The sequence below is a fragment of the Harpia harpyja genome, chromosome 7 (genome assembly GCF_026419915.1).
Source record: "Harpia harpyja isolate bHarHar1 chromosome 7, bHarHar1 primary haplotype, whole genome shotgun sequence".
In the NCBI taxonomy this organism is placed as follows: Eukaryota; Metazoa; Chordata; class Aves; order Accipitriformes; family Accipitridae; genus Harpia; species Harpia harpyja.
The window spans coordinates 27,864,396-27,875,996 of NC_068946.1; the positions used below are offsets into that span (position 1 = coordinate 27,864,396).

At 42.6% G+C, this 11,601-nt stretch overlaps 1 protein-coding gene across 10 annotated transcripts in view; it reads right to left on the reverse strand.

Annotated features, from left to right (window-relative positions):
• Positions 1 to 8,962, reverse strand: part of ADAM23 (ADAM metallopeptidase domain 23) — an 82,781-nt gene extending 73,819 nt beyond the window's left edge. For 4 of the 10 annotated variants that reach the window (XM_052791665.1, XM_052791666.1, XM_052791672.1 and 1 more), the window contains exons 1-2: positions 7,868 to 8,960; positions 6,571 to 6,797 (exon numbers count right to left, since the gene is read on the reverse strand). In XM_052791665.1, the coding sequence (XP_052647625.1) occupies positions 6,571 to 6,797; positions 7,868 to 8,042 (402 nt within the window). In that variant the 5' untranslated portion in view covers positions 8,043 to 8,960. Of the gene's footprint in view, positions 1 to 6,570; positions 6,798 to 7,539; positions 7,683 to 7,867 lie in introns of those variants that run through there. The other 6 variants (XM_052791670.1, XM_052791664.1, XM_052791669.1 and 3 more) reach the window with 4 other exon arrangements.
• Between the last annotated feature and the right edge of the window lie 2,639 nt (positions 8,963 to 11,601).

Below are 11,601 nucleotides of genomic sequence, written 5' to 3' on the forward strand. Positions count from 1 at the left end.
TAGGGACATTCTAAGAGTGCTGCAGCTGCTTGTGCAAAACAGTAGCTCTCAGGGTTTTTTCCAAGCTAAAAATCCATATACATAAAGAATTCCGGTTTCCTTCAAATCAGTTATTAGCTTACTGTAAGTTTCAAGATAAAAACGGACTAGAGGGCTGTAACTGGAATCACAGTTCTACTGATCCATGTCACAACTTGAACGCTTTCATTGTTTTCATTATTGCACTTCAGCATCATTGGTCCATAATTCACTTTTTCCAGACTTTCAGGAATTTTACAACCATCATCACCAAAAGTAAAGTACTATATTGGTTTTACTTTCATCACAGTAAAACTATGCCAAGTGCAATAATGTGTTATCCCTTCAAAAATACTAAGTTCTGTCACAAGTCTTTAAACAAAAGTAACAGCATTATTTAACTGACTGATAGTACCTATGGGTCTTTTGCTATATTCATACAGATATGATCTCAAACAACAAGCTCACTGCTTTTAGAAATCTATTTTTGCATATAGTTCTGCTGACTTAAAATAATGGCCAAATGCTGCCTCTCTCATTACAGTAGCTGAGCAAGGAGTTTCATCAGTCCCATTTCAGAACTAGAAATCTAAGTCAGATTTAGACGGATTTTACACCATTAAAACATTTTTTGATCTAGACCTTCATTCTATTAATAGTACAAGTTTTGTCACAAATCAATGTGACTTACTATATAGTAGTTCCTCACTCTTTTTTTAGCTTGTTTGCATGTCCTCAGACTTCATACAGAAGCCATCCTTCTTTAGTGTTTGGAAAACATCTACTATATGGCACATATGCCAAGATAACCTTCCACAATTCATTGGAAATAAAGCAATTCATACCGAAACAGCATACATAAGTGTCACAGCAGCATGTAAAAACTCATGCTTAAAACATACGGGATTTCAGAGAAGTTCCTGTTGATTTGTTTCTGGTCTTTAACGATTAACAATAGAGAGGTTACTTTGACGCAATTGAACCTCAAGCCTTGAAGGCTGTTCTTTGGAAGAATGGTTGTCGGCATGTGAACAAAGGCTCAGGCCTACACTGAAAGCAATCCTAGTGTTGCTCTTTTAACCCCAGAGACCAGAACCCACGATGCTCTCCCAACATGACAATACTTAGATACCCGTCTGTAGTGACACTGGCCTCTAAAATCATATCCCTCTCAGGGTTTTGTTCATAAGATTCTACAAAGTAGTGCATCCATATCTTGGACCACTTTCCTGCAGTACCCAGCTTTCCAAAAATGCTAGAAAACCTATAAACTTCATTTTTTTTTTTATTTCAGAACAAGGCCTAACAAGTGCAAGTGTTGCATTACCTAACACTCAGGAACTGAAACCTTTTGTAGGTTATTGCTTGAAGCTCATGAGAGGACCCAGAAATATATTAAAAAAAAAAAGGGGGGGGGGGGGGGGATTTACAAAGTTTTAGAAGTATCATGACCCACATTTCAGCTAGGAAACCAAGATGTAGATCTACTCGATGAGAAGCTGGCATAAGGCAGATGGCCTTCTACTCCCAGAAACCAAAGACAGGAAGACCAATTTGAACCCTCCTTTAAGTAACTACTAAAGACACAGAGTCCAGATAAGCCTTTTGCATTAATATAAATTCAATATAGAATAGAAAAAAAAAGTACACAAAATCATCCATTTGCAAGTAGTATAAATTGAAGCTGCTCCACAGAAAATTCTGAAAAAAAATGCAAAGCCAGCTGAAATACTACAAAGATTCTCCAATAGTCTTAAACTCATACACATAAGACACATGAAGTTCATTCATTATTTTGATCTGTTTTCATTACACAGGGATTAAAAGTGAAGACCTGGCCTAAGACAGGCAAGGGAAGGGAAGACAGTAATTAATGCATAGGATTTTAATCTGGATTTTAGTAAGAATTCACATGATGTCACCTCTTGAGAGATTATTAACCATGATCTTTCATCTTTTACAAAACAGGCCTGCTTTTTCTTCAATACCACCCCCTTTGCAATGGCTGTGATACAGTTGTTTTCTTTTCATCTTAAAGATGCTTTCCCTCTCCACTTTCATACACTACATACCAAAGTTGCATAAAGGACTGAGAGAGCACTGTATCTCAACCTTTAAAGCAGGGCAACATTGCAGAAAACATAACATTCAGCCTGGCAGGAGTATTATCTTTATATGACAAACAGCTGAGCTGAACAGAAGCACCTGGAGTTTTCACCCCAAGAAAAATAGTTCAAAACTAATTTTTTTTGGGGGGGGGGGGAGCGGAACTGTCTTCAGTTAAAACTACTATCACACTTTTTTTTTTCTTCAGTCATTAGGGTCTGCAAAACAGGTTTCTTAACACCTGCCTCCTCCCCAAAATTACACTAACAGCTTAGAATTATGCATGAAGACATTGCTTCTTTACAACTTCTGAGAATTTATGATTCAGTGATCTAAAAACAGTTAGCAACCATCCAGCAGATACAGTCTTCCTTCATATGCACCTAGTTCAAGCTATTTTCCACTCAAAGTTTGGTAAGGTTGCGCTGAGCTGTGTTTCTCTGGCAATCCTATTATCTTGAGATCACATCCTGTGTTGGGAGATTTTTCCCTCTGCTGGCCACCATAAAGACTTGCTCCTAGACTTTTGTGACAAGTTGTGTCCCATGCAGTCTTCCCGCTAGGTCCTAACAATCTTGTATATGCAGTCTGCGAAAATGAATCAAAGCAGTCATCAGGTTCAATAAAGATATTACCAGTTCATTCAAAATGCTACCTCCATCTGCAGAAGTTTAGAAAGACAGAGCCACAGAACACAGATGACTCAGACCTCTTCAGCAAGTTTAAGGATTCTTGTGAGCTTCTTCAGTGTGTTTTCATAAACAGATGCTCATTTCTGAGCATTTCACACTAAAAATAACTTCTGAAGAACTCAAAACCAGCTAGCCTTGATTTGACTATGAGGAAACAGGTATACAGATTTTAGAGTTTTCAAGCACCAAGTATTTAAAATATGCTTTTTTTAGAACACAAAGAGAAAACAGATTATACACTAGAACTCTGTCTACCTTGGAGACAGACCACTTAGTCAAAACTATGGTGAACATTCCTTTTATTCAACAGTGAGAAAAAGCCTCTTAGAGGAATAAGAAGGAATGAGAGAGGTTCTACTAACAGTTTAGATCACATACACCATCTCGTTATGATGGCAATTCACCAAATTCAAAAGGGGATAAAGAGGATCAGTGCTAAGAAAGCAATTTATTATTTAAATTTTTGATTCTCTGGTACACTGTTTTCTCCTTCAGCCCTTCATTTCTACATATATTTCATGAAAAAGTTTGCAGACCCTTACTTCTAAGAAGAGACTTTAAAAAAATATTTTAAATCATTTTACATAATCATATTTCTCTAGCTTTACCTCTTTATTCCCATGTGCACACAATTTCTTCTACTCTTCCCCTCTCCTTATAGTGACTCAACATTTCTGAGGTATTCAGGCCTAATCCCACAAACTACCCATATGGCTTGTATTCTTCTGGCCACTATAATGAAGTTCCGAAGAACTACTGAAATAGTAGTCTACTGAATAATATCCATAGTTAGGGAGTATATCCACATCGTATGCCTATAAATGGTGTATTAAGGCTGACAAGAAAATACAGGTTAAAGGATGTATGGTTCCAAGAACAGTAAAAAAAGAAAAAAAAAAAAGGTATTTTTCTTCCTGAACTGTCCACTGTGTATGTATATAAGGTCATCATATTTGTCTTTACTGTTTTCACGTGCTAAAAATCAATCCTAAATATAGATTTCTTTCTTCACCCAACTATAAAGGTATTTTCCTTGAGTACTGTGTTCAGTTTTGGGCCCCTCACTACAGGAAAGACATTGAGCTGCTAGAGCGTGTCCAGAGAAGGGCAACCAAGCTGGTGAGGGGCCTTGAGCACAAGTCTTATGAGGAGCGGCTGAGGGATCTGGGGTTGTTCAGTCTAGAAAAGAAGTGGCCGAGGGGAGACCTGATCGCTCTCTACAACTACCTGAAAGGGGGTTGTAGTGAGGTGGGTGTTGGTCTCTTCTGTCAGGTGTCTGGAGACAGGACAAGAGGAAATGGCCTCAAGTTGAGGCAAGGGATGTTTAGGTTAGATATTAGGAAAAATTTTTTTACTGAGAGGGTTGTCAAACATTGGAATGGGCTGCCCAGGGAAGTGGTTGATTCACCATCCCTGGAGGTATTCAAAAAGCGAGTGGACAGGGTACTTCAGGGCATGGTTTAGGGGGCATGGTTAATGGTTGGACTCAATGATCTTGAAGGTCTTTTCCAACCGAAATGATTCTATGATTCTATGATTTTGGTTATTTCTTTTTATTACCAATATGGGAGACAGCAAAATCTTGCAAGTAGGACTTATTACAATACAGCATTTATTTTTATTCTGGGAAAGGATAAAAGCAGTACTAAAAAATCCCCCACCCAAAAAAACCCCCAAAACAAAACCAAACCAAAACCAAAATCCCTCATGTGTCTTTCACAATCCAACTGCATTCTGTTTTCTTTATGGGTTGTTTTCCTTTTACATCCTAGGCAGACTTCCCCCCTCATCCCCCCAAGTTATTGCTCTACAGAGACAATTATAGTGAATGTTAAACAGAACAAAACAACCAAAATATTTGTTATTATGTTATTGGTAAAATAGATGGAAGGACAAAGAAATGACTTCATGCAAGGAAAGACACAAGATGCAAGCTGGGGGGGGAAAGGCCTCTATGGTGCTCTGGAAGCAAGACATGCAAAAATCAATCCAGACAAGTAACATAATCAACCCTTTCCTTCAATTAAATGGATCAAAGCAGTAGAAGTTTCATGCCAGAAGAATGAAGTCAAGATAATGTTACTCTCCATGAAGCCCCAAGCTTAAAGAACCCTTCTGTGGCAAAAACTGCAGCGTTAGCATTCCCTACATTTAAAAGGGACACAGTGAGTAGAAAGGAGATCCACTTTACACAATACTCAGCAGCAAGCATACCCAAGGAAATCAATACCAATTCTGTCAGCACTGATTTCTGCAGAGCTTTACCCCAACAGGTAGATATAAGGTGGGGCATAGGAAAGATAGGCAACAGCAGCAATGTTCTCGTGGGCAATGCTGGGTAAGTAAAGAGATTGGCGGACATTCTCCTCTGTGGATTCCCAAGGAAAAACTCATGTAGAAACATGGAAGAAGCACTATTCCCAAAGGCAGGTCTGCAAGCACTTGCAAATCCCTTTCTTCCCACACCCCTCTTCCAAAGAGGAGAACAGAACGTCCCTAGTGTTTAAGTTTCTTTAAAGAGCGGTCTCACTTTAAAGGGGTATTAGTTCTGAATGTAGCATTCTCTTCAGTAGCCCTGGTTTCCAACAATTGAACAGTTTTTCTGTGCCATCCATAATATATTGGTGTATTCAGATGCATCCAAAGGCACATCCTGGCATCCAAGTTCAATAAGCTAGGAAGCAACCTTTCTTCCTGTTAAAACATCAAAACTATACAACTATCTCATCCTTTTTTCAAAGATTATGCAGTCCCTCCATACTAATTCCACATCTGAAATGGCACACAGTCAATATCAACAAAAGCACATATAATGCATAATAAATTCACTTTCTAAAATTTCAAAAGAAATGCAATTCAATAGGTAGGAATGCCATTATAGCTAAGTCCTTCAGTAGTATCATACACACTGATCTGCTTTGCTGTCTCTCTTCTCTCTGTCTCTACCATGGCAATCTCTTCCTATACAAACTATCTTTACCTTCACTTCACCATTTTAACCTGAGGGAAGAAGTTAATTTTTTAAATAAAAATTTATAAAAATAGGATGGAATGATTTTAAAGGGTGCCTCTTAAGTGATACAGTTTAGAATAGGTTTACTTCTTTATCAAGTTATTTCACAAAACCAAAGTTTGTTCAATCCCATGCAATTTCAGAAAAAAAAAATTACTATCTGCATCTACACAAAATTAAATACTAGATCTTGTCATTAAAAATGAAAAATGCAGGTATTATTTGACAAAAACTGGTAACACTTTACAGTGGTCTTCACTGGTCATACACTGGCAGGAAACCAATACTGCATTTATTAGGTAGTCCATGATACACTCAAAGCCAAGTAACTCATGCTGTAAGTTCGGGATTCTAAAGAAACTCCCTATGCAGACATTTCTGCAGTCTAGAGCTATTTTGGAAGAAGCATTTTGTTGATGATAGTATACCATAAGTCAAGACACCGAAATCTATGATGCTCAGACAAGTCAACTTTGCATAATTCCTATTCGTTTTATCTACAGTTCAGCTTCTGAACCATCCTGAAATTCAAAATAATTATTTTTTAAATTAACACAAGGGAAATTACATTCTTGTTTAATTACATGTCCTCCTTTAATTCCTAAAAATGGTGGTAAGGACCACCATTAAGTCTCCAAGATCTACATCAGCAGCATTATAACGAATATAACATTCACACACAGTTCCACATCACGTATTGCCATTTTGAAAATTCTGCAGATGAGCCTCTTTTTACCCTACCTTGTCATGTTTCTGCTGGTGCCTTGCCCTAGTATCCAGGATATGGTAAGGGGTTTCAGAGTCTCTGTTGATGTAATAGATTAGTCTTGAAGGCAGCGTGATTTCTTTCTGGATTGCATTGCTGTAGCTGTTATTTTTACTGCTACTGCTTTTATTCTGTTGAAATGTATTCTCTTCATCTGCCACTACTCCCTCCATACCGCCTGCCGTTTCATTCCAATGCAGGTCTGAGGAAGAAAGATATGCCAACCATAAATTAGATGGCAGAATGTGTTTATTTCCATAAAAAGAGCTACATATTTAGCTTGCAGTATTCTAATATGTTACGAATCACTCAAGCAAACAAAAAGATAGTTTACTCATTGAGCTAGATCCGATTCATTTTTCACACATAAAATGGTTTCAGAAATAACATTATTTATTTAAATGCATATACGTTTTCATATGCAGTCACGGATTATAAATATTTTAATGCCTCTCAACCTCCAAGAGGAAAAAAAAAAACCAACTTAATGGCTGTGTAGCCTACACCCTCTTTGATATCCAAGTTCTCTTCTCTATTAGAGACACACACACAGAGAAAACGAAATATACATCTACAAAAGTCTAAGAATACTCCCCATTTTCCTAAGGCAAACTGAATTCAGAAGAAGTTTTCTACCTCTCTCTTTTAACTTTGACAAGAGCCTTTTTCTTCGGTGACAGCTTTTCAGATGAAATCCTGTATCCTTCCTCATTAAAATTTCAAGATACAGTCAATCAACAAACTATGTAACAATAACGGTAATAACATGATGCACAAACCAATTATATTCAGCACTCCACATGTCATCTAAATGCAATCAAAAGCAAATAAACAAAAAGCACACACAAAAATCCAACCCCAAACAGATTAGCTTCCCAGTCAGATCCCCGTACACATGCATCCTAACACACACAAAAACCACCTAAGCCTTTTTTGTCGCATACCTCACCAGCGTATTTCTACACAGACCATCCTCTAAAATACTGCAGCACTGGCTTCAGAAGATCAGAGGGGGAAACCTCACATTTCTCACTGTTGTACGCAAGCAAGCCAAGAAAACATTTTCTGAGCCCCATTTTTCTACACGCCGAAGCAGACACGTACACAAAGCTGGAAGGGGCGGAGGAAGAAATCGTTCAGGAGGAATAGACGTTATCGAGGTTTATCACCCGGGGGGAGGCAGGGGGGCCGGGGGAGGACAGGGACCGAGAAGCAGCAGACACCTCACGCCCACGAACACACACACACACACGCACAACCCGTCATACTCACCGGCAGCCGCTGCAGCCGCGCGGGCCCGGGGGCACGAGGCGCCATGGAGGAGCAGGAGCAGCGAGACGAGGCGGCCGAGGAGCGGCAGGAGCGTGGGGCGGCAGGCGGCGGAGGAAGAGGAGGAGCGGCGGCCGCAGCGAGGCTGCCGCAGGGAGATGCTGCCGGGCGGCTTCATGGCTCATAGCGCCCCGGGGCGGCGCGGGGGGCGGCCGGCCGGGGGGGTCAGCGCGGCGCCCTCGCCCCCGATGGGCTGTGCCCGGGGGAGGGCGGGGGGCCCGGCCGGGCAGCGGGCGGAGGCGGGGGTGAGGCAGGCGGCTCCCCGCGGCGGCACCCGCCCGTCTGGCTCCTCTCTCTGCCGTGACGGGAGACCGTTATCTCAGCGCGAGGGCGGGCGGGTAGCGGCGCACGCACACCTTCCCCTCCGCACCCTCCCCGCCCGCCTCCAGCCGCCAACCCCGCGGCAGGCGCACGCGCGCCGACCTCGTCCCACGGCGGGCGCGTGGGTTGGGGCGGGGCCGCGCGGCCGCTGTCCGTTGTGCTGCTGCCGCCGGCGGGGCGGAGAGCACGACACCCCCGCATCCCCCCAGGTGCGCACCGCGGCAGGGCACGCCGCCTCCCCCTTGCGTGACGGGTGACGACGCGCGCCGAGCGGGCCGGGGTGCTGCTCCCCCCCCCCCTTCCCGGCGGGGTGACCGCCGGCAGCCGGGCGCACAGCTGCTGCCCGGCCCCGGAGCGCGGGGGAAGGCCGCGGCGGCAGGGCCTCTGCGCTGCCAGCGGGGGTGGGCGGCAGGGGCGGGCGACGCCTCGGGCTGCCCTAGCGAGTTGTAACGTGCACCTGGGGCGGGCAGAGAGCGAGTACGCCGCTGCCCGATGGCGCTAACGCAGAGAAACCCGCTCTTGCAGCGTGCACGATTGCAAGAAGCGGAGTTCGGAAATACTCGAGTTATTTTAGGAACTTCGCGCGGACTGAAATTCCTTTGAGAAGGAGCAGCAGCCCTGGGCAAGGCTCGAAAGAGGCTTTGGAGACGGGAAGAAGCCGCCACGGGTCAGTTCGTTCCCCGAAGAGCAGAGGCAGGCAGCTCTCCTCTCCCGGGGAAGCTCTCTGCCTGTGCACAGACAAGGCACGTGAGCCGTTTCACAACTTGGCAGTCCTCCTGTGCTGCAGAGGGCCGCGAGGGGCCCTTCCCATGAACTCTCCTCCTGCGCCAAGTGTTGTGTGGAGCTTCAGGCTCCCCTCCGCTCCCTCCCAACGCCTCCAGCCAACAGAGTTGTTGCTTACATCTCCCCCCTTTTCTCTTCTTTAGTCCCTATGGTCCTCTCGGCCTTACTGACTGCAGCCAACCCGCAATGAAGCGGTTGTGGAGGTGAGAACCAAATGTTACCAAAAGAGCGTACGTGTATTCTCAAAGAGAATGGATGTGTGTGCAATAAACAAAGAGGAGCACTGCGGGAAGGCGCACAATCATACTGTGACCTGGTGGAAATCTGCTCTGGCGTGCTGTGTTCAGCAGCAGGCAGTCTGGACCATGAACAGAAGTATTAGCGCGTTTCTGTACAGCGAGTAGTGTCTCTCATACTTCAGCGTGCCTGGGGTGAACCAGGAATATGAAGAATATTTGCAAAGATAAAAATAACTTCGGAGAGGTACAAGAAGATTAAGCTGCTGCTTTGTATTCATTCTGTGGCTTCAGGAGTCAGAAAACCTGGAAGCTGAGTTCAGAGACAAGTTTAGATATTGAGTTCTTAGTGCACATTTTGCCCGGCAGACTTCTAATACCCAAGAACAGATATATTTTATTTTGGTGCAGGTCTCACTGCTGAGGAAATAAAGATGTTTCTCCTTTTTGTCTGGATATTGCTTTTTAGTTGTCAGGTTACTCCTTCTAATCAGAGTCTGCGTACCACATGGATTTCCAGAAAGATAGGCATTTTCTCTGCTTCACATCATTTTCCTTAGATTCCAGCCTGAATTCATCATCATTGTTAATTTAGAAAGTATAAGCAATTTCACAAATCATTACCATGCAGACTACCTCATAGCAGTAGTGTTACTACTTTTAAAAAAAATGAATTCGGAATTGTCAGGCTGGTCGAATAGGTGTTACTTGTGGAAGCTCAAAATCTAAGCATGTAACAGCAGACAAACACACAGAAGACACAGACCCACAGGATGACTGAGGTGTGAAAAATAACAGAAATCATGCCCTGGCTGTGTCCCCTCCCAACTTCTTGTGCCCCTCCAGCCTTCTTGCCAGATGAGCATGAGAAGCTGAAAAATCATTGACTTTAGACTGAACATTACTTAGCAACAACTGAAAACATCAGTGTTATCAACATTCTTCTCATACCAAACTCAAAAACATAGCACTATACCAGCTACTAGGAAGACAATTAACTCTATCCCAGCTAAAACCAGGACACTGGGTCTAGGGAGAAAGCTGTACCAGTTTTCTATATAAAATTGTCTTCCTTGATGCTCACATTCCCAGACACTTTCCATGCAGCCCACCTAGCCCAGCTGTTCCTCATCATTAGATATCACTAGAATATTTCAACCAACAGCAGCTCCCCTTTCTCCCCATAAACATATAAACAGATCAAAGGACCAGTTATGTCAGTGCATCTAGATCTTAAATAAATAAATACAATTTAAAAAAATATTTTAGGACCAAAGAACAAAAGGCTAGAATGAGCACACAAATAAAAAAATAAAATCCAGAAACTAACTTTCACCACACAACAAAAAACCAAGTCTAGCACCAATGAATTCTAGAAGCATCTGCTCTCTGAAACTATCAGTTCTTATTTTTGGTGTCCAGATTTTGAAAGGAGAAAATAATGATTGCTTCTTTCTACAAAGGTTGTCTAGGGCAAAGATTTTCTAAAGTTCCTTTAACAAGTCTGCAGCAGAAGTAATCAGCTGAATAACCACCTGAAGCAGACCTGCCTAGTCTCCCAGTCCCTGATGGACATGTAACTCAAGCTGTGTTTCATAAACCTGCTACAAACCTTCAGATGGTCATGGGCAGTTCACAGAGCATAAGCGGCTCAAGATGAAATACCCCACTAGGAACAACAGCTGCTTTTTTTAAAAAAAACTTCTTTTATCTTTGAAAGACACTATGAAATAATCCCAGATAGATTGCACTGCAGATGTCTGAAAACAAAATACCAGAAGCGTGGATTATCATAGCAACATCTGTATCCAGTGAAAGAAATGGAAATATCTAAGTCAGAGGCACGCAGGAAACCACTGATAGCCGGTGCTTCAAGACTGGCTAGGGAGCAAAGGCATACTAGGCAAGGTATGCTATACACATGCTTTCATTCTGGGTGATAAATAAACTTTACATCATATCTCCACATGATCACCCAGAGCTTTCAAATTCGTTGCTCCTTTATCAGGATGGGGGCCAGTGAGCACATGGGATGAAATTTTGTGATGCTGCAATTCAAATCAAAAAGGCTTCAGATGCAAAACTACTGATAGTAGTGTTGGCTGTTCATATTAACAGCCAGTCAGGAAATGTTAGTCCAGGCTCTGTGAACATAGTGGTAAAGATACAACCGTCCAACACAATCAAATGCCTTTTCTGATATCACCTGAAAAAAAGAAAAAAAAGTCAGTGTATCCCTTGACTTGGCCAAGTCTCTATGTAGAATATGTTTTTAAAGAACTTGTTCCTTACCAAGGCATAAATAATTGTGCTCACTCAGCAAGGTCAATATAAGAC